The sequence below is a fragment of the Borostomias antarcticus genome, assembly GCF_949987555.1.
Source record: "Borostomias antarcticus genome assembly, chromosome: 3".
Taxonomy (NCBI): Eukaryota; Metazoa; Chordata; class Actinopteri; order Stomiiformes; family Stomiidae; genus Borostomias; species Borostomias antarcticus.
This window is the reverse complement of record NC_140236.1, coordinates 15,877,571-15,902,369: the sequence shown is the minus strand read 5'-3', so window position 1 is coordinate 15,902,369 and position 24,799 is coordinate 15,877,571. Positions and strand designations below refer to the sequence as shown.

The 24,799-nt window shown below is 43.6% G+C and overlaps 2 protein-coding genes across 2 annotated transcripts in view; both read right to left on the bottom strand.

Moving 5' to 3' along the window:
* The window catches only part of vps13d (vacuolar protein sorting 13 homolog D), a gene marked incomplete at its 5' end in the record, with an annotated part of 79,493 nt that extends 78,252 nt beyond the window's left edge, over positions 1–1,241 (bottom strand). Inside the window, 2 exons of the mRNA XM_084436354.1 lie at positions 908–985; positions 1,145–1,241. Of these exons, the coding sequence (XP_084292480.1) occupies positions 908–985; positions 1,145–1,241 (175 nt within the window). The remainder of the gene's footprint in view (positions 1–907; positions 986–1,144) is intronic.
* Positions 1,242–15,984: 14,743 nt separating this feature from the next.
* On the bottom strand, positions 15,985–23,954 carry lrrc38a (leucine rich repeat containing 38a; the record flags this gene model as incomplete). The annotated part of the gene is made up of 2 exons (XM_084436254.1): positions 15,985–16,232; positions 23,327–23,954. The coding sequence occupies 2 exons, from the start codon at positions 23,952–23,954 to the stop codon at positions 15,985–15,987; spliced, it is 876 nt and encodes a 291-aa protein (XP_084292380.1).
* Positions 23,955–24,799: the final 845 nt, after the last annotated feature.

Genomic DNA, 24,799 nt, shown 5'->3' with positions numbered 1-24,799 from the left:
GAAAATGTGAAGTTTCGTCAAGCTATATGTAATCTTAGACTCTCTAACAATAGAATACCAAAGATAATAGGAAGATACAAAGGACTAGAGAGGAACAAAAGGTTTTGTGACCTGTGTACTGGTGACTTCTTAAGAGATTCCACATACTTTTTGAATGTAAAAACTCAACCATTGTTGCAAACAGGAAAAAGTATTTGCCCAAATTCTATGTTAACCATCCATCTATGGTCAAATGTATACTTTTATTGCAAACAAACAATCAAAGGTTAATACATAATCTTGGCACTTTTCTCAGTATTGATGTACAGTATTACCCCTCTTCAAATTATGTTTTTCTTGTTCTTATGTTGTATATTCATTTTGCTGGTTGTATACCACTGCATTGATGTTTCTGATTGATGTAATTGTACTCCACACCACAATTGTGGTCTAGAGTGAAATAAATCTGAATGTGAATCTGGAATTCTTGTCATTGCTTGATCCTTACAGTATCTTATCAGCACTAATCAGTTCCTCATCCCAGTCCTAGGTACGCAGCTAGACAAAGGTTCCCAAACTGGGAATTGACTATTCGCAGTCTAGCAGTCTATCAGTATCATCCTCATCTACTTATCCCATCTAATCATGGATGACTGTCTGTGTCCATGATATAGGCAGTGCAATTAAATAACATTCACGTATACAGTTGTGCAGAGTCAGTTGTTGTTGTATTGTATAAGCAAGAGTCATATTGACTATTGTATAGGCACAGTGTTGAATTGTTCAAGTGTTGTCAGGCGTTGGTTCAAGTGATCGAGTGTACATTAGTACAGTCACCAAACAAGAAAATCCTGATTCAGGCTGACATTCCTCTTGGGAAAGAACGTAGAGAGTAGTCTTGAAAACATGAATAGAACAAATTCCTCACCAGCTTTAACCTCAAAGGGCAGATCAAACTCCCGGAGGGCATCCTTCCTCAGTGGGAGGTTCTCCAACTCCACTGCCCCTAGGGAACACAGAGAAAGAATGTGAACTCACTGCAAAGCAGGGATAGGAATTACAGGTGGAACTCCACACAAAAGTTGAGAAAGATAAAACCATTTTAGACAGACATGGAAGTTAGGCACACAACAAAGACAGAAACAAAGACAAAAGCACACAGTACCTTTCAACAGGGCGATGGACAGCTGGTCTGTATTGAGATTGCTCACATATTTTCCTAGGTATGTGTTGAGTACCCAGGCGACAAGTCCTTCCAACATGCTGAGGGATCAGGAGGGATGGGGAGTAGGGAGGAGTTTTGGGAAGGTGTGGGAGCGAATCTTGGATGAAAACTTCTTCTGCTGTTGTGTTGTGACAGCCTCAGATAGATAATGAGGGTCTAAAAAAAGAAACAAACACACAACATCTAGTGAAAAGAGCAGATGCTTTTACAGCAATGTGTCAATCAAGTGAATCAGGATACAGTGATATTTCATTTGTCGTGCACTCCCATTCATAGGGTTTACTAGCTAGCTAGTAGAACATACTATAGCCTTTCATCGTTCGCTGTTTTACATTAACAGTTAGGTACTAATTCTCACAGCTAACTTTTACACCTATAGGCAGGCACCACCAAGGCCAATGTTATGATGTTGATTCGGTTAGCTAGTATATATACAGGCTAGCACAAAAATTTGCGTGTAAGCGTAACGTTAGCTAGCTACCTTACCTTGCCAACTAAAATAACAAAGTCCTAACGTTACATATACAAGCTAGCTAACGTAGACGGTATCCGTTTTTTCAATCAACGTATATAGGTGGCTATAGCTACAGTAGTAGCACTAGCAAGCTGCGAGCACGTCGTTTGCAGTCGACAATGTCAATGGCAGGCATGTGACTGGGAGGACAGACAGACAATGACAGTTCTCCTACCTAGCCAGCTAGCTAGCAACTAAACTGGGACAATCCCCAACATCAAGGAACACAAAGAAGTGACAACTCACCTGACATAATACACACACCACAACACTGTCACGATAGTTAGCTAGCTACAACGCAAGGAGCCCACAGTCGTGTTGCCGACTAGCCTAACTAGTTTGCAAACTAGCAAGCTAACGCTACGTAGATAGCTAACGACGTAGTAACGTTACCAAACACAGCAATAACATTCGATCTGACAGCAGAAGTCACGCGAGCGTCTGTAGTCCTTACCCAGGCTCTTTACTTACCTAGAGTATGTCAACGGTGCTGACTTGAAGAAAACTTTCAACCAAAATGTTTCTCAGTAAAGTAAGGTAGATGGGCCGATATACATGTTGTTAATTTGTTCCCCAGACTGCATCCATAGTTACAAGTCAGTATCGCGGACGTGAAAAAAACAAAACAAATGTGTGTAACGCACTAACGCTACTTCCTGGAACCGCAGAACTTCCAACAGTACCTTCCTGTCACGTGACAAAAACAAAACAAACAATCATCCGCGAGCCGATGGGGACATCTACTGTTCGGAAGCCATGCAGCACGATACTGTACATGAGGTTCTTTTGACGGTAACCTCTGGTTTTGTTCTCCTTCTTTGTTTACCACCGTGGAGGGTGATACAAAGAGTGTTACAATCGTGACTGGACTCTAACACCACCAAGAAGCAGTCACCGCAGCAGTGTTTTGCACAAGTTCCACAATGGAGCTAGAGCCATGGCCTTGTTGTACCACAGGGAGGCGCATTCGTCCAGTAACTTGCTGGAACTGGACAACAGCAATGTAGGGAAGGGTACATATGTACCCTTCCCTACATTGCTGTTGTCCAGTTCCAGCAAGTTATATGTTATATGTTATGTTGTGTCATATGAGGGGTTCTGGAGTCACGGCACATCAGACCACTAGACAAGAGGCAAACGTACTACGATAGTTCATGGGAACTGGGGGAAAAGGTGTATGTGTAACCAAGTGAAATGTGCAGTAGCTGGTGAAACTCCCGGGTTAATGCCACCTGGGCATAGTGAAAGTATGGGTTACATAATATTATTGTCAAGTAGTCTACCAATGTCTTACAGTCAGCTAGGCCTACTGTAGGCTACCACACTGCTGGACATTATGAAAGGAAGATTCCACCTCCTCATCCTAACCACCAAATCAAATTATGATTAGGTATTCAAATGTATTTAAAATGTGGCCTTGTTGCATGCTGAGACAGAACATGCATGAGATGGAGGTCAGAATACTCAAATGCCTTGCAAACTATTGCTATGAACAGACGTGTTTGTGTGGTGTGATGTTAATGTAAGAGGACTTGGACATGTCCAAAGAAGAATTTGGAGTGGGTGGGTGTTTACCTGCACTGTTGCCTTCTAATTAGTCAGCATGGCAAACAGAGTGAACATGACAGGGAGTTGTGGGTATTTATAGGGCTAGGAAGTAGATTATACTAGCCATAGATGTACAGTGCTTATTAAATTATATGTGATTACTACATTTTACTGTGCTTATGTGTTATGGTCCTGGCCATTTCCCCCTGCTCACGGCCTGGACCCTTACCCCTGGACCCTGAGCTCCAGTGCCCCCGGACGCTCATCCCTGCCCCTGAACTCTTTAAGCCCTTTTTCCCCCCAGCTCACCCCCTGGTCCCGGTCCAGACCCTTGCCCCTGTCCCGGAACCCCGGTTTGCCCTGAGCCCCTTTTTCCGGCTTAGACACTTGACCCTGTGCTCCTGTGCCCTCCTGAACCCTGAGCACCTCCCCTCCCAGTGACTGCCCCTGCACTCCCCCCAGAGACCTTTGTACACTTTGATCACATTGTCACTAGGTTTTGCTTTGCCTCCTTGTGTGTTTGGTCTTGTGTTCGTTGTCTTGTCTTCTATGTTGGTTTGTGTCCTCCCAGCCCCAGCTCTAGACACCTGTCCCTCACGAGTCCCACGTCACTCCAGTCCCTCTCCACTCCTGTCCCTCTAGCTCTTCCCTTCTAGCCCCCTTCTTGTGTTTCTAAACTCCCCTCTCTAGTTCTCAGTCCCTAGTTCTAGTGCCCTCAGTCCCCTCTTAGTTATCTAGTCCCCTCTAGCTCCACCCTCTAGTTTCCCCTAGTTTCCTGCCCAGTCCCATTCCCAGTCCCAGCCTTGTTCCCTGTTCCCTTCCCTTGTGTCCTAGTTCCTTCTGTCCTTGTGTTGGTGTCTTGTTGGAATCCCTCCATGTGTCTCATTATGTCTTGTTGCACACCTGTACGTTGTTCCTTGATTGTTCTCACACAGTATATCTGCCCTGCTGTTTACTTTGTTCTCTGTCACTTCATTGTCTATGCTAGAGTGTTGCTCTTATTATTCCTCGGTTTTTCTTTTGTATTTTTGAATTAAACTTTTTGAACCTGTCTTTGCCTGCCTTCCGTCTGCGTTGGGGTCCTATCTCCACCACCCAACCTTAACACTGTATAGCTGCAACACAGGAATTTCTATCTATCTATCTATCTATCTATCTATCTATCTATCTATCTATCTATCTATCTATCTATCTATCTATCTATCTATCTAGGGCACTTACTTTTCAGTCTGTATGCTACCCCTACAGGACATCATTAGGAGGCACAATATTAGCTACCATACTGTACTGTAGCTATGCAGATGATACCCAGCTCTATATTTCTGACTGTGACACCTGTTCACTACAGCTCAGTTGATCACTTGATAGAATGCATTGCTGATATAAATGCATCAAATCAAATCAAAGCTTTATTTGTATAGAGCATTTCATACCCAGAGGCAACACAATGCACTTTACAGACAACAAGGGAGGTGGGCATACGACCCACCCCTACATATTCCAGAGGGAAGCAAAAAAACAGTATCACCCAGGGGCCAGAAAAGTGAGCTGTAAAAATTCTTCTTTGACCCTTCTCAAAGAGGCGATCGAGCAAGCTCCTGGAGTATGTTTGTCTAACGGCTAAGAACATTTATAAAGCAATAAATTACATTCAATTACATTTTCCAGAGTAAGAAGGGCTAAAAACATCATAGGAGAGACATGGCAAACACTGGTGTATGTCTGTGTGTGAGTGTGAATGTGCCTGGGCCCAGATAGAGGCAGGGGTTAGGGTAGGGAGGGGGTAGGAAAAGCATACGGATCCGGGTTAGGGTGAGGGGATCTGAGCCCAGGACTGGTGTATGTCTGTGTGTGTGTGAGTGTGCCTGGGGCCAGGTAGAGGAGGGGTCGGGGGTAGGGTGGGGGTAGGAAAAGGATACGGACCCAGGTTAGGGTGAGGGGAAGGGGGAGTGGGCCCAGGTCCAAGCCTAAGCCAGAAGTGGACTGGTGTATGTCTGTGTGTATGTGTGTGTGTGTGTGTGTGTGTGTGTGTGTGTGTGTGTGTGTGTGTGTGTGTGTGTGTGGAAGTGGACTGGTGTATGTATGTCTGTGTGTACGTGTGTGTGTGTTAACTAAATGCTACAACATCCACAGCTGACATGGGGGTATCTATCGGACTCAGGGTGGTCTGCTGGTGACAGTGGGGCATCCACTGGACCAGGTTAGAAGGTAGGAGGGAGAGAGAGAGGCACTAGGGAGAGGGAAGGCAGAACAGGGTTAGTAGCACATAGAGCCATAAAAGCAACACAGATATTTGAACAGAACATGCTGATGAAAATGGATGAAACTGGCCGTTATCAAGAAATGTCAATCTTAACACTGTGTAAGCTGGTTCTAAATTTGTGTATGTGGCTCCTGTGTGACCGTCCGAGGGTTCCTGGAACAGGAGGTCACTCCAGGGGGGGCACTATGATACCCAGGGGGGGTTCTAGGCAAGGGACATGTCTCCATCTCGACAGATTTACATGCTACCTAGTCCAAGGGTGACATTCTCTTATCTGGTGGAAAAACACCAACTGTTTAGATACTGGGGCGCCCGGCGTTTCAGCCTATCTTTGTTGCAAGGCCGTATTTCGAGAAGGGAGAGACAGTTTTGTCTAGAAGGAAGTGTGGCACCCCCCCCCCCTCTCTAAGGGTCAAAACCACTGTTCAGTTTGCATGTGCTTTGATTTGAGTTCAGACAGCATACAGACAGGTCATCTGTGCATTAGACTATATGCCATCATCTTTTGTATGTTAAACATTCTGGAATAAACCGCTTTTGCTTGAGGCACAAATCCCGTGTTGGAGCGATTCATTCAACACACCTGAGAAAGGAGACACTGGAATGTGTGGTATTCTGTGAGATTTGGGGTCGTCTTTTATTGAAATCAAAACACAACGCAGAGCTTAATAAGGACAATAATAAAATACAACCAAAGTCAACAATGCCTGTTTCAGGGCAACCAGCTTCTGTATACACATCTATATATACATACAGTGCATAATAGGATATACACCAATGTATACAGAGGATTCACAGGGAGGTTGAAGGCTGCCTTTCTGTGTCTCTAGGTCCTGGCTAGTGATTGTAGGCTAGGCTGAAAAGATGCGTCTTGAGATCTCGCTTGAAGATTTCCATTGTTTCGGCCCTCCTTAGGTACTCTGGCAATGTGTTTCAGAGGTTGAGGGCATAGAAACTGAAAGCTGCCTCTCCGTGTTTCTTGGTCCTGGCTTTTGGAACTGTAAGGAGTTCAGTACTTGAGGACCTGAGTGGTCTGTTGGGCATGTACCTAACAAGCATGTCTGAAATGTATTCAGGTGCGTGACTGTGGAGAGATTTATAGACTAATAATAGTTTAGTTTAGTTTAGTTTATTTCAATCAGGACAGTGCATATTGATGAACATGTACAATACATGTAAATATGCCAGATTGTAGCCCGGAGGCTAGTTTCCATCTGGAGTCCATTAGGCAGGTTGATGTTACAAAACAAGTTACAAGAGGTACAGAGGCAGTTAAACATATATAAAACACAGACACAGTACAATATATAGAACATAGAAAAATGGCATGCAGTTAGAAGTGTTCACATTTTTGGTTGGCTCTAAGCCACACCTTTAGATGCCCCTTAAAGGTGGCAAGAGTGGAGCAATCCCTGAGCCTTATGATTAAGGGGGGGCTGTTCCAGATTGATTACCCCTTAAGATAAAACATTTTGACTGAAAGAGGTTTTTCTAAAGGTATAATCACAAAGTCCCTATTTGCAACGGCTCTTGTGAGCCGAGTTAGGTTGGTGGTGGATCTGTATAATAGTATTTTAAAGTCTATTCTAGAATTGACAGGTAACCAGTGTAGTCATTTTAAGGCTGGTGTGATGTGTGCCCTCCATCTAGTCTTAGTGAGGACTCGTGCTGCAGCATTCTGTATCATTTGTAGTTTAGAGATTGCTTTCTTTGGTAGGCCTGATAGTAAAGCATTGCAGTAGTCCAGCCTGCTTGTGATGAAAGCATGCATTAGTCTTTCAGTGTCAGCCTGAGAGAGAAACGGTTGCACCATGGCAATGTTTCTTAAGTGGTAAAAAGATGTCTTTGTACTATTCTTGATGCGGTTTTCGAAATTAAGATCTGAGTCAAGTATGACACCTAGGTTTTTAGCCTGGCATTTGGTGTCAATTGCCAGAGTTTTTAAATGTGCAAATAGTTTCTCTCTTTCAGCTTTTTCACCAATGATCAGTACTTCTGTTTTGTCTTGATGTAGCTGGAGGAAATTATGTGACATACATACATTTATATACATAATACACTTAACAAGGCAGTCAATCAAGCTGTAGTTACTGTTACAGAAATATAGAGTTAGGTATCATCTGCGTACAGTAGCTATGGTAGCTAATGTTGTGCCTCCTGATGACACCGCCAAGGGGCAGCATGTACAGGCTGAAGAGTAGAGGTCCTAGGATTGATCCTTGGGGCACCCCACAGGTCATAGGGATCTTTCCTGAGCTATGGTCACCGAGGGCAATGAAGAAATCACGACCGGCTAGATAGGTCCTAAGCCAATTAAGGACCGGACTGGAGAGGCCAACCCACTTCTCCAGTCTTTTGATGAGGATCGCATGATCTACAGTATCAAAGGCTGCACTCAAGTCCAGGAGGACGAGAACAGAGAGCTCTTTGGAGTCAGCATTAGTTCTGAGGTCATTTACAACTTTGACTAATGCTGTCTCTGTGCTATGATGGACGTGAAAGCCGAACTGGAAAAGGTCAAGGGTAGAACTTGTGGAAATCATTAATCTGTTTGAAAACAATCTTTTCCAGAATTTTACTCAAACAGGGAAAGTTGGATATTGCTAAGAACTGAAGTGCCTAAGTTGTTTTTCTACAGCACACGTCTCACCAAAGCAGTTTTAAGTATTAGTGGGAAGACACCTGTAGATAGGGAGTCATTAACAATGGATAAAATGTCATAGGACACAGAGTCAAAAATAGTTTAGAAAAAATCAGTGGGGATGGGATCCAGCAGGCATGTGGAGGATTTGAGTTTCGATACTACTTTTCTCAACATTTCTGTGTCCACCAGTGTAAACAAGCTCATATGTCCATTACATGGAGGAAGAGGATCTGTGAACAGGACGCATGGCCTTTCCTGGGTGATATTCCTCCTAATATTCATAATCTTATCTCTGAAGTAAGCTGCAAATTCCTCACATTTGGAGGTAGAGAGCAGGTTATCTGGTGTTTTTACAGCAGGATTTATTAGGCTATCAATTGTTGAGAATAGCACTCTTGAATTATATCGGTTGATAGATATCAATTTTGAGTAGTGGTCTTTCCTTGCATTTCTTATTGACTTATTAAAGGCAGAAGATGTTCTTTGAGAATATCATGGTGGACCTGTAGCTTGGTCTTTCTCCATATACGCTCAGATCTTCTGCAGGTTCTCTTTAGTTAATTTGTTTTCTCATTTCGCAATGGAGCTTTATGGTTGGCTGTGATCCTTTTCAGTATAATAGGTGCTACAGAATCCAAGGCTGCCCTTACTCTGGTGTTAAAGGTGATTGCTAAGTCTTCAATAGTGCCTGACGGTCCCACTTCTGGAGTTGATAAATTGTTTGGGATCATTATTTCTCTAAAACTATCGGCTACTGCAGAGGTAAGATAACGTTTCTTGATAAAGTGCTCAGTACTACTTTTGACTTGCAATGCAATGAAGAAGATACAGAAATGGTCAGAGAGAGCGAGGTCACTAATAGAGGAGACAGTGATAGTCAGGCCCTTAGTAATCACTAGATCAAGGGTTGTGGGTTGGCTCGGTGATATGTTGGGTAAAATCCATGCAGTTCAGGAGGTTGATAAAGTCCCTGGCTTTCGAGTCCGCCTCAGTATCCACGTGTAAGTTGAAATCTCCAATGATAATAATCTTATCATAATTTGTATGGATGATGGACAGGAGTTTAGAAAATTCTGTAGAGAAGGCAGGGCATTGTTTGGGAGGCCTATACACGGTTACTGCCAGAACTGGGGCCTGGCATTTTAGGACAATAGCGTGGTATTCAAAGCAGGTAAAATCATCAAAGGAGATGGTCCTGCAGCTAAGAGCATCTGTAGCTATGGTGGCTGTTCATGGATGTCACAGAATTTCCTTCAGTTAAACCAGGACAAAACAGATGTGTTGATCATTGGTGATAATGTTGAAAGGGAGAGACTACCTGGGCACTTAAAAACAATGACACTGAACACCAAATACCAAGTCAGGGACCTACTGTAGGTGTCATAATGGATTTAAATCTTAATTTTGAGGCCTATATTAAGAATCTGAAAAGGATATCTTTTTATCACCTGAGAAACATTGCTAAGGTGAAACCTTTTCTCTCCCAGGCCGACACTGAAAGAAAATACATGCTTTTATCAGTAGCAGGTTGGATTACTGTAACGCTGTCCTATCTGGTCTACCAAAGAAAGCTATTAGTCAACTCCAAATTATACAAAATGCTGCAGCATGTGTCCTCTCTAAGACCAGAAGGAGGGGACAAGCCACACCTGTCTTACAATCGCTACATTGGTTATCACTCAGTTTTACAATAGATTTTAAATCAAATCAAATCAAACTTTATTTATATAGTGCATTTCATACACATTCATAGGTCCCACCCCTACATATTCCAGAGGGAAGCAAAAAAAACAGTTTCACCTGGATTAAGATTCTTTTATTAGTTTATAAAGCTCTCCATAGTCATGCACCTGAATACATGTCAGGCATGCTTTTACAGTATATACCTGAATACATGTCAGGCATGCTTTTACAGTAGAGTATACACCAAGTACTGTAGGTCCCTGAGATCCACTGGCACTTTTACTGTCTCCTCTCTTTTACCAGATATGATCCGTCCTATTTTCATTTCTTATCTCATTCTTATTTTTATCTACTATTTTAACTGTTTCTATTTATTCAGTACAGCACTGTGTGCTACATTTACTTGTGTGAACACTAGTAAATAAAGTTGACTTTGACATCTATCCATCCATCCATCCATCCATCCATCCATCTATCTATCTATCTATCTATCTATCTATCTATCTATCTATCTATCTATCTATCTATCTATCTATCTATCTATCTATCTATCTATCTATCTATCTATCTATCTATCTATCTATCTATCTATCTATCTATCTATCTATCTATCTATCTATCTATCTATCTATCTATCTATCTATCTATCTATCTATCTATCTATCTATCTATCTATCTATACATCTATCTATGTATACATCTGCATATATCTGTGTATCTACATGCAAAGCTCTATGACCAGGTGGGACAACTAATCCCTCAGCACCCATAAGAGTCATTCATCTTTTAAGTGGGGACTAATACCTACCATTACATTCCCTTGATAACACTCTCTATCCTCTTAATCCGTTTATATCTTCTCCACCATCTATTAATGACAGCCTTTCCGGTGACAGTGTGTTTTCAAAGCCCCCTGTGTAATTACTGGACTGGGATGATCCAGAGGGTTCATCAGATCTACTAAATTTACTGAGAACACTTGGTAACTCAGATTATAATACATCCAGACCTCACAGATCTAATCGGCCAGACAAAATCTGGGTGTGGGGAGGGCTCACTCTCGCGTACTACGCATACACACACACACATACACACACACACACACACACACACATGTGTACTGTACAATGCTGCGCACATTTCCCACACTCACACAAACACACTTCTCCTTGCTCCTGCACACATTTCAGAACCGGTTATAGTACACACAGTGTAACTATTCCTACACCCCTAGTCCCACCCTCCTTCCTACCCCCACAGTAACAATAATCCCGACAGATGTAAATCTCCAACCACACTACCATCACCCCCACCCCCACCCATAGCCTGGTCATGTCGTGCCACCCGCACACATAATCCAAGGCAGACCCACGGTGACGAAGATGGCCATCTGTTCCAGAATCCAGATCCACTACCAGCAACATCTGGACACAGTACTGGGCTGGCACTAGGGGCTGGGACTAGGGGCTGGGACTAGGGGCTTGGCTGGGACTAGGGGCTGGGCTGAGACTAGGGGCTGGGACTAGGGGCTGGGCTGGGACTAGGGGCTGGGACTAGGGGCTGGGCTGGGACTAGAGACTGGGCTGGGACTAGGGGCTGTGCTGGGACTAGGGGATGGGACTAGGGTCTGGGCTTGGACTATGGGCTTGGACTAGGGGCTGTGCTGGGACTAGGGGATGGGACTAGGGGCTGGGCTGGGACTAGGGGCTGGGCTGGGTCTAGAGACTGGGCTGGGACTAGGGGCTGGGCTGGGACTAGGGGCTGGACTGGGACTAGGGGCTTGGCTAGGACTAGGGGCTGGGACTAGGGGCTGGGCTGGGACTAGGGGCTGGGCTGGGACTAGGGGCTTGGCTAGGACTAGGGGCTTGGACTAGGGGCTGGGCTGGGACTAGGGGCTGGGACTAGGGGCTAGGACTAGGGGCTGAGATGGGACTAGGGGCTGAGATGGGACTAGGGGCTGGGACTAGGGACTGGGCTGGGACTAGGGGCTGGGACTAGGGGCTGGGCTGGGACTAGGGGCTGAGCTGGGACTAGGGGCTGGGATGGGACTAGGGGCTGGGACTAGGGGCTGGGATGGGACTAGGGGCTGGGACTAGGGGCTGGGCTGGGACTAGAGGCTGGGCTGGGACTAGGGGCTGGGATGGGACTAAGGGCTGGGACTAGGGGCTGGGATGGGACTAGGGGCTGGGACTAGTTTGGCACTTGACCCACTTACAGTACTGTAGCTCAGTGCGACAGACGCCTACAGCCTTGGGGGTTCCCATCTCTTACAGTTGATAACAGCTCCTTCTCAACACAACATACATTTATATAACATGTTGCTGGCTAATCACAGTGTTTTAAGTGGGGTAAAATGACACTGAGGAGCATCAATTACTGAAACAAGAGCCAGGTATAGGAAAGAAGGTCATGTAGGTTGGGCACCAAGGGAACAGAGTTCCTTTAGGTAGAAGCTGGCACGCCGGAATGTTGGCCTACTGCTGATCAATCTATGTTCGGACACTCAACCTTGTCAAGGTATATGTTACACGGTGTCCTGAACCTCATGTCACCCCAGTCCCCAATGTCGACCGCAAAGAAATAATTTATATTGTGCTACTCCGTGATTGCGTATAATTATATTCTCTCTTCAAATGTACCCAGGCCTTTGATTAGGCTACACCTGCAAGGAAAGTCAGTACTGTCACACACTAGATTGTTCATGGTCTTGTTTTTCTATGAGAAAGTTTGCTCTTTTTTTTTTAATAAGATGCTCCTACAGTATGGTAATGCTGTGGGGAAAAAACATTGCATCAGCAAGTAATTACATTATGGGTAATTGCTTTCTAATCAATATGTAATTGGATTAAGCATCTTTAATTACACAAATACAATAATATTTTAGACATATTTACAGCATTACAGAAAGAACATATAAAGTGCACAAGCTATGCTCGGTAAATAACAAGAGACTATTGTTACTGACTGCACACTGAAACTAAATGAAAATGTATGTTACAATAAAGAAGTGTTCCAACATTAAATAAGGCTTCAACTGGAATAATTGGATACCTTAAAAAGGTGTTTTTGTGTGATTCAGCAGCTTCCTGTATATGATAAAGGAGATCACTTTGGAGGCAATGTGAAGGACTCAATTGCAGAGAGACAGAGGGGTAGAAAACGTGTGGGAGACAGAGTTAGAGAGGGGGGCATTGAGAGGGCCATCGAGAGTTAGAGAGGGGGGCATTGAGAGGGCCGTCAGAGTTAGAGAGGGGGGCATTGAGAGGGCCGTCAGAGTTAGTGAGGGGGGTATTGAGAGGGCCGTCAGAGTTAGAGAGGGGGGCATTGAGAGGGCCGTCAGAGTTAGAGAGGGGGGCATTGAGAGGGCCGTCAGAGTTAGAGAGGGGGGCATTGAGAGGGCCATACCTAAATAAAAGGGAGAACGGAAGAGAGAGGTAGGGGAGAAAGAGGCTGTGAAGGATGGAGGGGAAGAAGAACAAATATATACAGAGAGACCAGTGGCAAATCTGAGAGCTCTTAGTGACTGTGTCTGCTTCCAACACCCACCCTACTTTTCTCCCTGCTCTCATCCCTCCATACTGTTTTCTGGCTCACACAGGATGAGGTGGCAGGACGAGGGCCTACCCTTCCTCAGCTCACATCCTCCTCCGGGGCTCATTAGAGCCAGCCCTTCTGAGTCCACATTACATTCCTGTCTCTCCACCACACAGGTTCCCATGGCTGCTGAAACGTTAGCCTCCTGAGGAGCCCTTGGAACGTACATCCTCAGGTCTCAGGCACACGGATTCATTCATCACACAGCTGTGATCAACTACCACACGCTAGCGTTAAAACCAACCATAACACAACTCTAATCATTGCTCCACCGCTCTGTACTGTCAACCTCTGACCCGCCGTTGTTAGGAAATGTTGCAAGGTATAAAGCACTTTTTGGAGTACAACTTAATGAAAAGAATTAAGCCCACTACTGTTATTCCAGACATCTTCCAATAAGTGGTTCAACTCTTTCAGTGTTAAACATTAATTTTGGTGTTACAGAAGAAAGTTTTGTGTTAATCTTCATTCTTATTTATTTGATCAGTTTATATCCTGTATCCTGGCAAGTTTATATCCTGTATACTGGCAAGCAAACCCAGTGACCATGTGCTGAATAATAGATAGTCCTGAAAAACCTTGCAGCACCCTAGCATGTGATAGGAATGCCAGCTGTAGGGGGGGCTGTGATTACTAGACCAAAGAAACAGACATTGTGGATCAAGCGTAAAGGGCACTGTTTTGGTCACATACTGTATGGGGCCCGATGGAAATAGAGACAGAATAAAAGCAGAATCTGTTATCTACAGATCAATGGAGAAACTACTATACGTTTCTATTATGATGCCACAGGAATGTTAAAGAATGGCATGTGTATTAAAAATATTACCAAAAGAGATGTAATTTTGAGTAATTCTCATAGTAATAATGATGGTCTTTTCAAAATGGTATGACCTCTGATTTGCTTTAGCCCAACATATGCATTTAAAGGAAAATATACATTTAGATGTCATTTGAAATGAAATGAAACTATTAGCATTTTTGTCAGAGCAGCGTTTGCTTATTGTACCTCTTGATATTTCCTCCTACTCCTCTTACACATGGTTTAATGCTCAGCCATGGTAAGCTGCATCATGACAAAGATAACGCCCTTTAAAATATGTTTGGGTCTCGAGATGAATTGGTTCCCAAATGTCACTGACTTTTACTTATTAACAAGAATTACACAACCTTTTGGAGTCCATGTCTTCAAACAGCTGTAATATGAAGGTTCTGCTCTTATGGTCTCATAACCAATGCTTCACTGAACCAAACAACATCCATAATTGACCTAGATCTGCCATCACCTACTGTAGTTCCTACATTGTGAGCACTGAGGTGAAGTGTCCCCAATGAACTGATCTGGAATCAGCTAATCAGCTAATCAGCTGTCCCGTACCAAATCATTAGCAGGATCAGTCATCAATGATTCCAGTCATCAGAGACCTGTGAGGCCCAATCATCTGAGAGTGATAACCATGTTGTAACGTAGCCTTGTTACCACATAAGATGCTCGCATACGATGTTCCATAGCTGTTACTATCCCCAAACTAAGAGTGACCATGTCATTTCTTGAAAAAGATGACAAAATGCTGTATGTAAAAAAGATAAATATGAAACTGTGGAAGGCATTGGTCCACATAAAATACATAGATTGATATCTAACTTCTGCACCTGTGGGTCATAATCTGTGGTATATTTTAGCAGCTACACATTTTCAGCAAAAAATGAACTTAAATACAGTGATACAGTCATATTTCTCAGCAAGCTGTGCTTAAATTGTCCAGTTCTTTCGTAAGTAGGTTACACAGTATGGAGTATGGTATGGTGATATCTCATGTTACACTTGAATCAAGCCCAAACTATTGTAGGTAAAACTACCATTAAGAACAATGCAGAGGAAACTCAAAAGTTTAGGAGACAGTTTGAAAATGAAATCTACACTTTCAGTGGTCACAACACCTTTGCATCATTCATTAGTCTCATTTAAAATGAATGTTCCTAACATGACTTCAGCCACAGCCAAACCCTCCTTCCTGGCCTGCTGGAAGCTGCCACCATTGTGGGGATTTTACATGGGAAGAGATTTTTGGCTCTGGCTCTCCTTTTATTTATTTATTATTCTTATTCTTATTCTTATTCTTATTATTCTTATTTATTTATTTATTTATTTATTTATTTATTTATTTATTTATTTATTTATTTATTTATTTATTTATTTATTTATTTATTTATTTATTTATTTATTTATTTATTTATTTATTTATTTATTTATTTATTTATTCATTCATTCATTCATTCATTCATTCATTTATTTATTTATTTATTTATTTATTTATTTATTTATTTATTTATTTATTTATTTATTTATTTATTTATTTATTTATTTATTTTTAAAATAAATTCTAATCTCTTGTTCTCCCAGTCTCCCTCTCTCTCTGCCTTGCTCTGTTCACTGCCCTCACACCGGCCCTCCTACAGTAGGAGTGGCCTATCGGGGGAGTGGTCTGCTGTGACACACAACTTTGTCCAATCACATTCTCCCTCCCTCTCTCTCAGTCGTTCCCCTCCTCCTCGTCCGCCTTCCCGCCCTTGCTGAGGCGCTGGAAGCAGTGGACCGTGGAAGCCAGGAAGAAGCTGGCCACGATGGCCACCACCGAGACGGCGATGCCGGAAAAGATGACGATGAGGTAGTCCCTGAGGGTCAGGACGCCCCGGCACTCCTGGAAACTCTCCTCTGAGAGCAGGCTCAGCGACACTCGCTGTCCGTCCAACGGGAGCGAGCACTCCATCCCCTCCATACCTGACAGAAAACAAAACAGGTTATGATGTCAGTAATGTCTGGTGTCATTGTCCTCCACCCGGCAGTGCTGAGGGAGGAGGGGGGGGGGGACTTTAGATTGACCCCTGTACGTTTTATGTGCTTCTGGCACACATGTACAAGATCCCCACCGGGGTGCGGTTGCCATAATTCATTTTTGCTTTGTGTCACTTTGTCACTTCTTTTCATATTAACAATTTTAATCACTGATATTTTATATTTCAATTCATTACATACTTTCAAATAAATGCTTACTTTTTAGACCAAAGAAAAATATGATGGGCCTAAATCTATCTATATATATATATATATATATATATATATATATATATATTGTACGAATGTAGCAGGACATGAGCAGGGAGAACATTAATCTTTTTAATTTCTTGTGAAATTTACTTTTCATAAATGTAAGTATTTAAATTATCTGGGGCCACTTATGCTAATCAGCTTTTCTCTGCACATGCACAAATAGAGCAGACCCTTTTTTCTCTTCTGAAGTGTGAATACACAATAGGAACGTCCTGCCTGCTACATTTCTAGTAGTGCTGAATGCAAAGTGCAAGAATAGCAAACTAAATATATAATACATGCTTAAGAGGGAGGATTGTGGTAGTACTTCTGCACCATAAAGTACTACCATACCATACTACTGTACCATACTACCATACTACCACACAGAAATGCTGCTCCTACCTGCTCTCCCACTGGTAATAGTAGCTACCATACTGTACTACTATACTACCACACTCCCATACTACCATACTACCATACAACCATACCACCACACTACCATACTGCCATACTACCACACAGACATGCTGCTCCTTCCAGCTCTCCCTCTGGTACCATACTGTACTACTATACTACCACACTCCCATACTACCATACTACCAAGGTCTTCAATGACACAGACAATGGCAGAATTTCAGTCTTAGCATTACTGGCTCTCAGCACTGCATTCGACATGGTTGACCACAACATATTACTAGGCCGGCTGGAAAACTGGCTGGGAATTTCTGGCACAGTGCTAGACTGGTTTGAATCTTACTTGAAGGACAGTGGCTACTTTGTGTCTATAGGCAATTACAAATCTGAGAAGACAAAAATGACCTGTGGAATTCCCCAAGGTTCCATTCTGGGGCCTCTTCTGTTCAACATTTACATGCTCCCACTAGCTCAAATTATGGAAAACAAAATATGCTACCATAGCTATGCAGACGACACACAAATTTATATCACCATATCTCCAGGGGACTATAATCGATACACATACAAGCGCTGAGTAAGTGCATTGAACAAATCAACGTTTGGATGTGCCAGAACTTTCTTCAACTAAACAAAAATAAAACTAAAGTAATTGTCTTTGGAGCCAAAGAAGAACGATTAAAAGTCATCGCTCAGCTCCAATCAGTAATGCTAAAAACCACAAATGAAGCCATAAATCTCGGTGTAGTCATGGACTCAGAGCTGAATTTCAACAGTCACATTAAGACAATTACAGCCTACTATCACCTGAAAAATATATAAAGGATTAAAGGATTTATGTCTCAACAGGATCTGGAAAAACTTGTCCGTGCGTTTATCTTCAGTAGACTCAACTACTCTAACGGTGTGTTTACAGGTCTCTCTAAAAAATCTATCAGACAGCTGCAGCGGATTCAGAACGCTGCTGCTCGAGTCCTCACTAAGACCAAGAAAGTGGATCACATCACTCCAGTTCTGAGGTCCTTACACTGGCTTCCTGTCTGTCAAAGAATTGACTTTAAAATACTGCTGTTGGCTTATAAAGCACTGAATGGTTTAGGGCCAAAATATATTTCTGATCTGCTGTTACGTTATGAACCATCTGACCTCTCAGGTCGTCTGGCACAGACCTGCTCTCTGTCCCCAGAGTTAAAACAAAACATGGAGAAGCAGCGTTCAGTTGTTATGCTCCACATATCTGGAACAAACTTCCAGAAAACTGCAGGTCTGCTGCAACTCTCAGTTCTTTTAAATCAAGACAGAAGACTTTTCTTTTTGCCGCTGCTTTTTATTAAATCAAATAATTATTCATTCATACACTGCACTGTAACTTTTATTTCTGTATTTTATTTTTCCTGAATTTAGTTGTAAATGTCCTTTTTTGCTTTTCGTTTCATATGACCTTTTATGTGTTGCACTTTGTCTTGATGCTTTTAATGCCTCATGTAAAGCACTTTGAATTGCCTTGTTGCTGAAATGTGCTATACAAATAAACTTGCCTTGCCTTGCCTTACCATACAAACATACCACCACTTTACCATACTACCATACTACCACACAGACATGCAGCTCCTACCAGCTCTCCCACTGGTAATAGTAGCTACCATACTACCATACTACCACACTACAATACTACCACACAGACATGCTGTGTGTACACACGTACACACAGACACACATCAGTCCACATCCGGCTTAGGCCTGGACCTGATGCTCTTAGCCTTTCTTGCTCTGAAAATGTTTTTAATGTAATTTATTGCTCTATAAATGTTCTTAGCCGTTAGACAAATATATTCCAGGACCTTGCTCCAGGTTGCCTGTTTTGCTTTTATGACTCCAGTGGATGCCCCACTGTCACCAGCAGACTACCCTGAGTCCGATAGATACCCCTGTGTCTGCTGTGGATGTCGTAGCATTTAGTTAACACACACACACGTACACACAGACATACACCAGCCCACTTCCGGCTTTAGGCCTGGGCCAAGGCAAACACACACCAGTATTTGCCATGTCTCTCCTATGATGTTTTTAGCCTCTCTTACTCTGAAAATGTAATTTAATGTAATTTATTGCTTTATAAATGTTCTTAGCCGGTAGACAAACATACTCCAGGAGCTTGCTCGATCGCCTTGTTGAGAGGGGCCAGGGAAGAATTTTTACAGCTCACTTATCTGCCCCCCGGGTGATACTGTTTTTTTGTTTCCCTCTGGAATATGTAGGGGTGAGACCTATGCCCACCTTCCTTGTTCTCTGTAAAGCACATTGTGTTGCCTCTGGGTATGAAATGCGTTATACAAATACAGCTTTGATTGATTGATTGATGCTGCTCCTACCAGCTCTCCCTCTGGTAACAGTAGCTACTGTACCATACTACCATACTACCACACTACCATACTACCACACTACCATACTACCACACTACCATACTACCACACTACAATACTACCACACAGACATGCTGCTCCTACCAGCTCTCCCTCTGCTAGCTACCATACTACCATACTTCCATACTACTGTACCATACTACCACACAGACATGCTGCTACCACAGCTTTCCCTCAAACAAATCACATATACAGTTGTTAGCGTATGTATTTGCTGACAGAAATTACATTATGTGAAACACTTTTGGGTTTTGAAAGCTTTCAGGAAGTTTAGGAACTGTAGCATTATAGTATTTTTGTTGTCTTTATTTGGAAATGGTGGTGTTATGTTGCTGACTTATTGTTTTAATTTGCAAAGTGAACACGTGTGCACAGAGCATGCAGTCTGTATTGTAGCAATTATCATGAGGAGGAAATGTTATGGTCAAATTGTTTATTGTGACATGACATTTTCCATTTTCAACAACAAATAATCTTTTAGTTGCTAACCACAATTAAAGATAGACAGCACATCCTCCTCATCCTGCAAAAAAGCAAATTAAAAGGCAGTTTCAGGAGCTGATGTTCCATCCTGACTGTTTTGTAGCTTTGCTGTGGCCAGCAGTCAGTAAGCATCACTATCAACTTTGTATACTGTACAGTATCTGTGTGTACATGTGCGTGTGTGTGTGTGTGTGTGTGTACGTGTGCGTGTGTGTGTGTGTGTGTGTGTGTGTGCGTGTCTGTGTTTGTGTGTGTGTGTGTGTGTGTGTGCACTGAGTCACTGTCAGTCCAGAAGGGGTTTTCCGCATGTGAAGGGACAGTCACATGGATTTCCTTGCTCCATGACAAGCTCATCCAGATACACACACACTGTCTCTCTCTCTCTCTCTCTCTCTCTCTCTCGTTCCTCTTTCTACCAGCCAGCATCTGAGTGTGTGTAGGGACCCAGAATACCAAAATGCAGAGGGAAATATCAGCACACAAGGGGTTTTGTCAGATGTCTGATTGTCAGTCTTAAAATGGTCTAAAAAATATGCCGCGTTTTGTAACAATTTGTGCGTTTGTATGTGTGTGTGTATGTGTGAACGTGTCTGTTTCAGTCAAGGGATATGGTGTCTGGCTGTCTGTGGGGGTAGACAAGTGTCACTGACATTCTGTCATGTTTCCTGCTGTAGACATAAATAATACAGAAGAAGCCTGTTGTACATTCCTGAATCAACACCACCGCAGACAGCACAGACGTGTTTACAGTGTGCAGCTATCTCTTTCAGTCATTCACACGTTTATCTAAAACACCATGCTGAAATATCATCAGAAACTACTATTTATTTACAAAGTAAAGTTGAAGTAAGAAGAATTGATCTTCCCCGTTTGGCCTAAAGTTGAAGTAAAACGAGAGAAAGGATTTGTACTAAAACACTACTACTATACTACAACAGAGGTCCCTCACAGGATTATCAGAGCTGTTTGCACAGTCTGTAGCAGTTAAAAACAGTATTTGAAACAAAGACACTGTGTAAACATTATGGCTGGTGTACAGTAGCTGGAGTCCTGACTTGGTTTGCTTGAATTTGTCTCTATTCTTGAGATACGCAGTGTACAGTAGGTCAACCCAACAACATCCACAAACACCCACAGAGAGACTGTTTGGACTTGAATATCAATTTCTGGTTTCTCATTCTATACTACACCCAAGCAATCAGGCAGTACAGTAGGGGGATCAAAAAGAGCTACTATACTAGTTACAGTATCATGGGTATAGCTTCAATAATCAAATTCAGTCAATTGATCTGATCATCGCTAGTAATTTAATCTCTGAAATGAAAAGGGATAGTTTCAGACCGACATTATATGAGGAAACCCTAGAAGCCAGTCTAAGTGCTGTCTTTGAAGCCCATGCTGGGAGCTGCATTGTTTTCGCCTCAGTCTGCTGAAAAAACATGGCTCTTATCCAATCCGGTAACTAATAGCTATCAGTTCTGATTCTCCTATGGGAGTATTAATGGAGCAATCAAACTGGAATTGGAGTCCATCAAATCTCCATTTTCCCTCCAGTGTGTAGCCCATAATACAATCTAGCTTCAGTCAGTCACCAAGAGAAAATGATAAGATTATCATAGTGTGCAACCAGTTGTTCCCCAGGGTGTTGGGGACCAGTACGTCTGCCTGGAGACTCCTGCATGTCAGAAAGCTTTAACGGATCCGTGTGCCGTTCACATGGCTAGCCTAGAAAACAATCGCCTGGAAAGGGCACAAGGATCTGCTATAGACAAACTGTAGGTAAGGTATATTACTGATCCACATTGCAGGGACCTGCAGCACATACCGTATTAGAAGGTAAGCAGACATATAATATTGTAATGTAACACATAATTGGACGTCCACAGTTTATGATATTAGGTCTGTTTCCTGGCATTTGAGGATTTTTTTTTTTTCCACCTCTTACATTTGGAAGAACCCAAGGATGGGTGTGTGCGGCGTGCACGCCGAGGGTGAGGTGTTGGTGTGATACAAGTAGGGCTTTTGCTCTAACCCTGTTTCCACAGTAACTTAACTTCCCTGTGAATGCTCATGTGTGATTGAGTGAACAGAGCAGATATTCAAATCCGGTGCAAAAACTGACTTGCCAGATCTGTAGAGTAAAATTGTTGCTTTAATAAGTGCAATATTTTAGTACGATATGGTGATATTATATATTGTATAGAGAATCATAGAGGTAATAGATGGTAGGAGTAAAATGCAAAACAATAATTATAATAATAATAATAATAATCATCATCATCATCATCATCATCATCATCATCATCATCATTTGTTTTCATTTGTTCAAGTGACATTGCTCCTTCAGGGCAGTTTCCACTCTGTCTAATCATTTACACAAAAATAGGTTCTTATGCAAAGATAACATTTTCAATTTAATTATATTTGTCATATTTCTGTAGGAAGGCGTAGAAATGGTCCTTGGGAGACTTCTGTGCAGCTAAACCGAGGCATTCACCCTTGTTCCTGGCACTCACCATTGTGACACCACTTAGATTCAATGTGACACATGAGCTCTGGAGAATATTTACTGACCTGTCTGCTCTGCAAACAGCGAGCACTGGAAGGTAACGCTGACAGAGTACAGCAGTGCTTATTTCACTGTTATGCGGTGCGATTAGAACCAGAATGACTGTGTGATGGCACCTGTAATTTTGTCACCAATGCATGTGTCACGACTTTGATTTTACCCTGGTATCTTTGTTGCAATATCCCCACTGAAGAACCCTGTACTGTTTGCATGCTTTGATTCGTAAGCAAATATTCAATATAGGCATGTTGTGTTTGTGTACAATAAATACACATCGGAATGAAATATTCAAAATGCAATGCACTTCAAAATGCTCCTTCATTCTAGTAATGCAATTATGGATATTGTGAGGCAGCAAACATCAGGCCTCATTAACAGTACTGTATCTATAGTGATGACGAACACATTAACCATCAGAGTCCATTCTCAAACCAGACGTTTCATTCATTATTCAGAGGCACAAGCAAATGGGGGGCAAATGGGTGTTGGAAGTGTTCAGAACACAATCATAATCCTCCTTGTCTCCTTCTGCAAAATACAGACCTACTGGATTAAGATGCCTTAGGGTGGTTTCCTCCAATCAGTGTCAACATTAGAGTTCTCCTGTTCCCAAGAGCAACAAGCTGCATATGAATTTCTCTATGATGGCGGTTTACTCTTTTGGTAAATAAATGACATTGTCGTTTCATTCCGACAATCGATTAGAAATGTATGTTTGATACGACTTTCAGACTTCAGTTCTACAACCTCTTGGAATAAATGGTTTAACAGTTTTGAGACTTCAAATCAGAAACCAGCGACTTGCTGGCTATTATTACAAAAGAGATGTTTTTCTGTGTCGTGGCATGGCAGAAAGATTGCAAATGATGCAATTTAAGCTGTTTATAGCTTACCTGTCGGAAGCTTGTGCTGGTTCTCTGTCAGCCACACAAAGAGTTTGCCAAAGTGACAGTTGCAGACCCAGGGGTTTCCCTCCAGGCGCAGCACCCTCAGGGAGGGCAGGTGCCTCAGCACCCCCACGTCCAGGCCGGTCAGGCCGCTCCGCTCCAGCTCCAGCTCCCTGAGGGAGGTCAGGCCCTGGAAGGCGTCCGTGCCCACCATGCTCAGGTAGGGGTTGTCGCCCAGGCGCAGTTTGATGAGGCTCCGGGACTCCCCGAAGGTCCCAGAGGGGATCTCAGTCAGGTTGTTGCTGCTCAGGTCCAGGAAGACCAGTCTGGAGGAGGTGCTGAGAGTGCCGGGCTCCAGGCCGCTCAGGGTGTTGTTCCTCAGGTCCAGGTAGACCAGGTCGCTGTACAGAACCAGGAAGTCGGAGGGGATCCAGGGGATCCAGTTGTCGGAGAGCAGGAGGCGCCGGACGTCCAGCGGGATGGAGCCCGGGAGGCGGGTGAGACCCTGACCGGTGCAGTCCACCGTGTGGTGGTCCGGACACAGGCAGCTGGGTGGGCAGCTCTGGCCGCACGCGAGCAAGGTGGAGGACAGCAAGGCAAGAAAAGGCTGGAGCCAGTTAATGCATGGTAACATTGTCAAGAGGAGGAGATGTGAGAGGGAGAGCAGGGATGTTTAGGTTGGGGGAGAGGGGGTAAGAAGACCGGTCAGCAGGTCCCGGGGAGAGGCGGGAATGGGGGGTGGGGGTCAAGGGGTGGGCGGGGGTCTAGGAATGGGAGGGGGGAGGAGAGGAAGAAGCAGAGGAGCTGTCAATGTCCCGGCGCTGGCATCTTTCCTTCTCGCGGAATGTGATCTACGAAAGGCCGTCCGTCGAGAAGCGACAGACACACGGAACGGCGTTTTCCAGGAGATCATGTAGCAAGCGGTCTGGATCGAATAGCAGCCTGCTGGCTTTGAGGGAATAAGGGGAGGAGTAACTGAGAGAGGGAGTGAGAGAGAGAGAGAGAGAGAAGAGAGAGAGAGACGGGGCTGGGGGGAGGCGGGGGGTGGGGGGGGGGCAGAGGATTAACATAGAGGTAAATAGAAGCTAGTGAACCAGACACAGGGAAGAGGGCAGAGGTAGGTAACGTGCCAGGAGGCAGGGGGAGGTTGTAGTCTTACAGAGTCATTGCTCTCTGCCTCATTAACCCTGTGTTAGACAGTTAATGAGGCTGGCTGGCCGTCTGCGCCTGCATGCGTGACCTAGAAGAGAAGCACGCAGAGTTTTCCAGCTGAAAGCAGCACTGACAGCAGCGTAGGCATTCGTCTCGCTCTCCTCTGAAGGGCGTCAGAGGAGACGGTGGGTGCCTCTGTCTCGGTTATCAAAGCACACATTAGATTCCCCACGCACGTGCGATGCGATGACGTCACCGGATCCTGGGAGAAAGCGTTGTCCGCGAGTCCCCGGGAATCACAAGCGTCTCCTCCGTCTGCTCTACCCC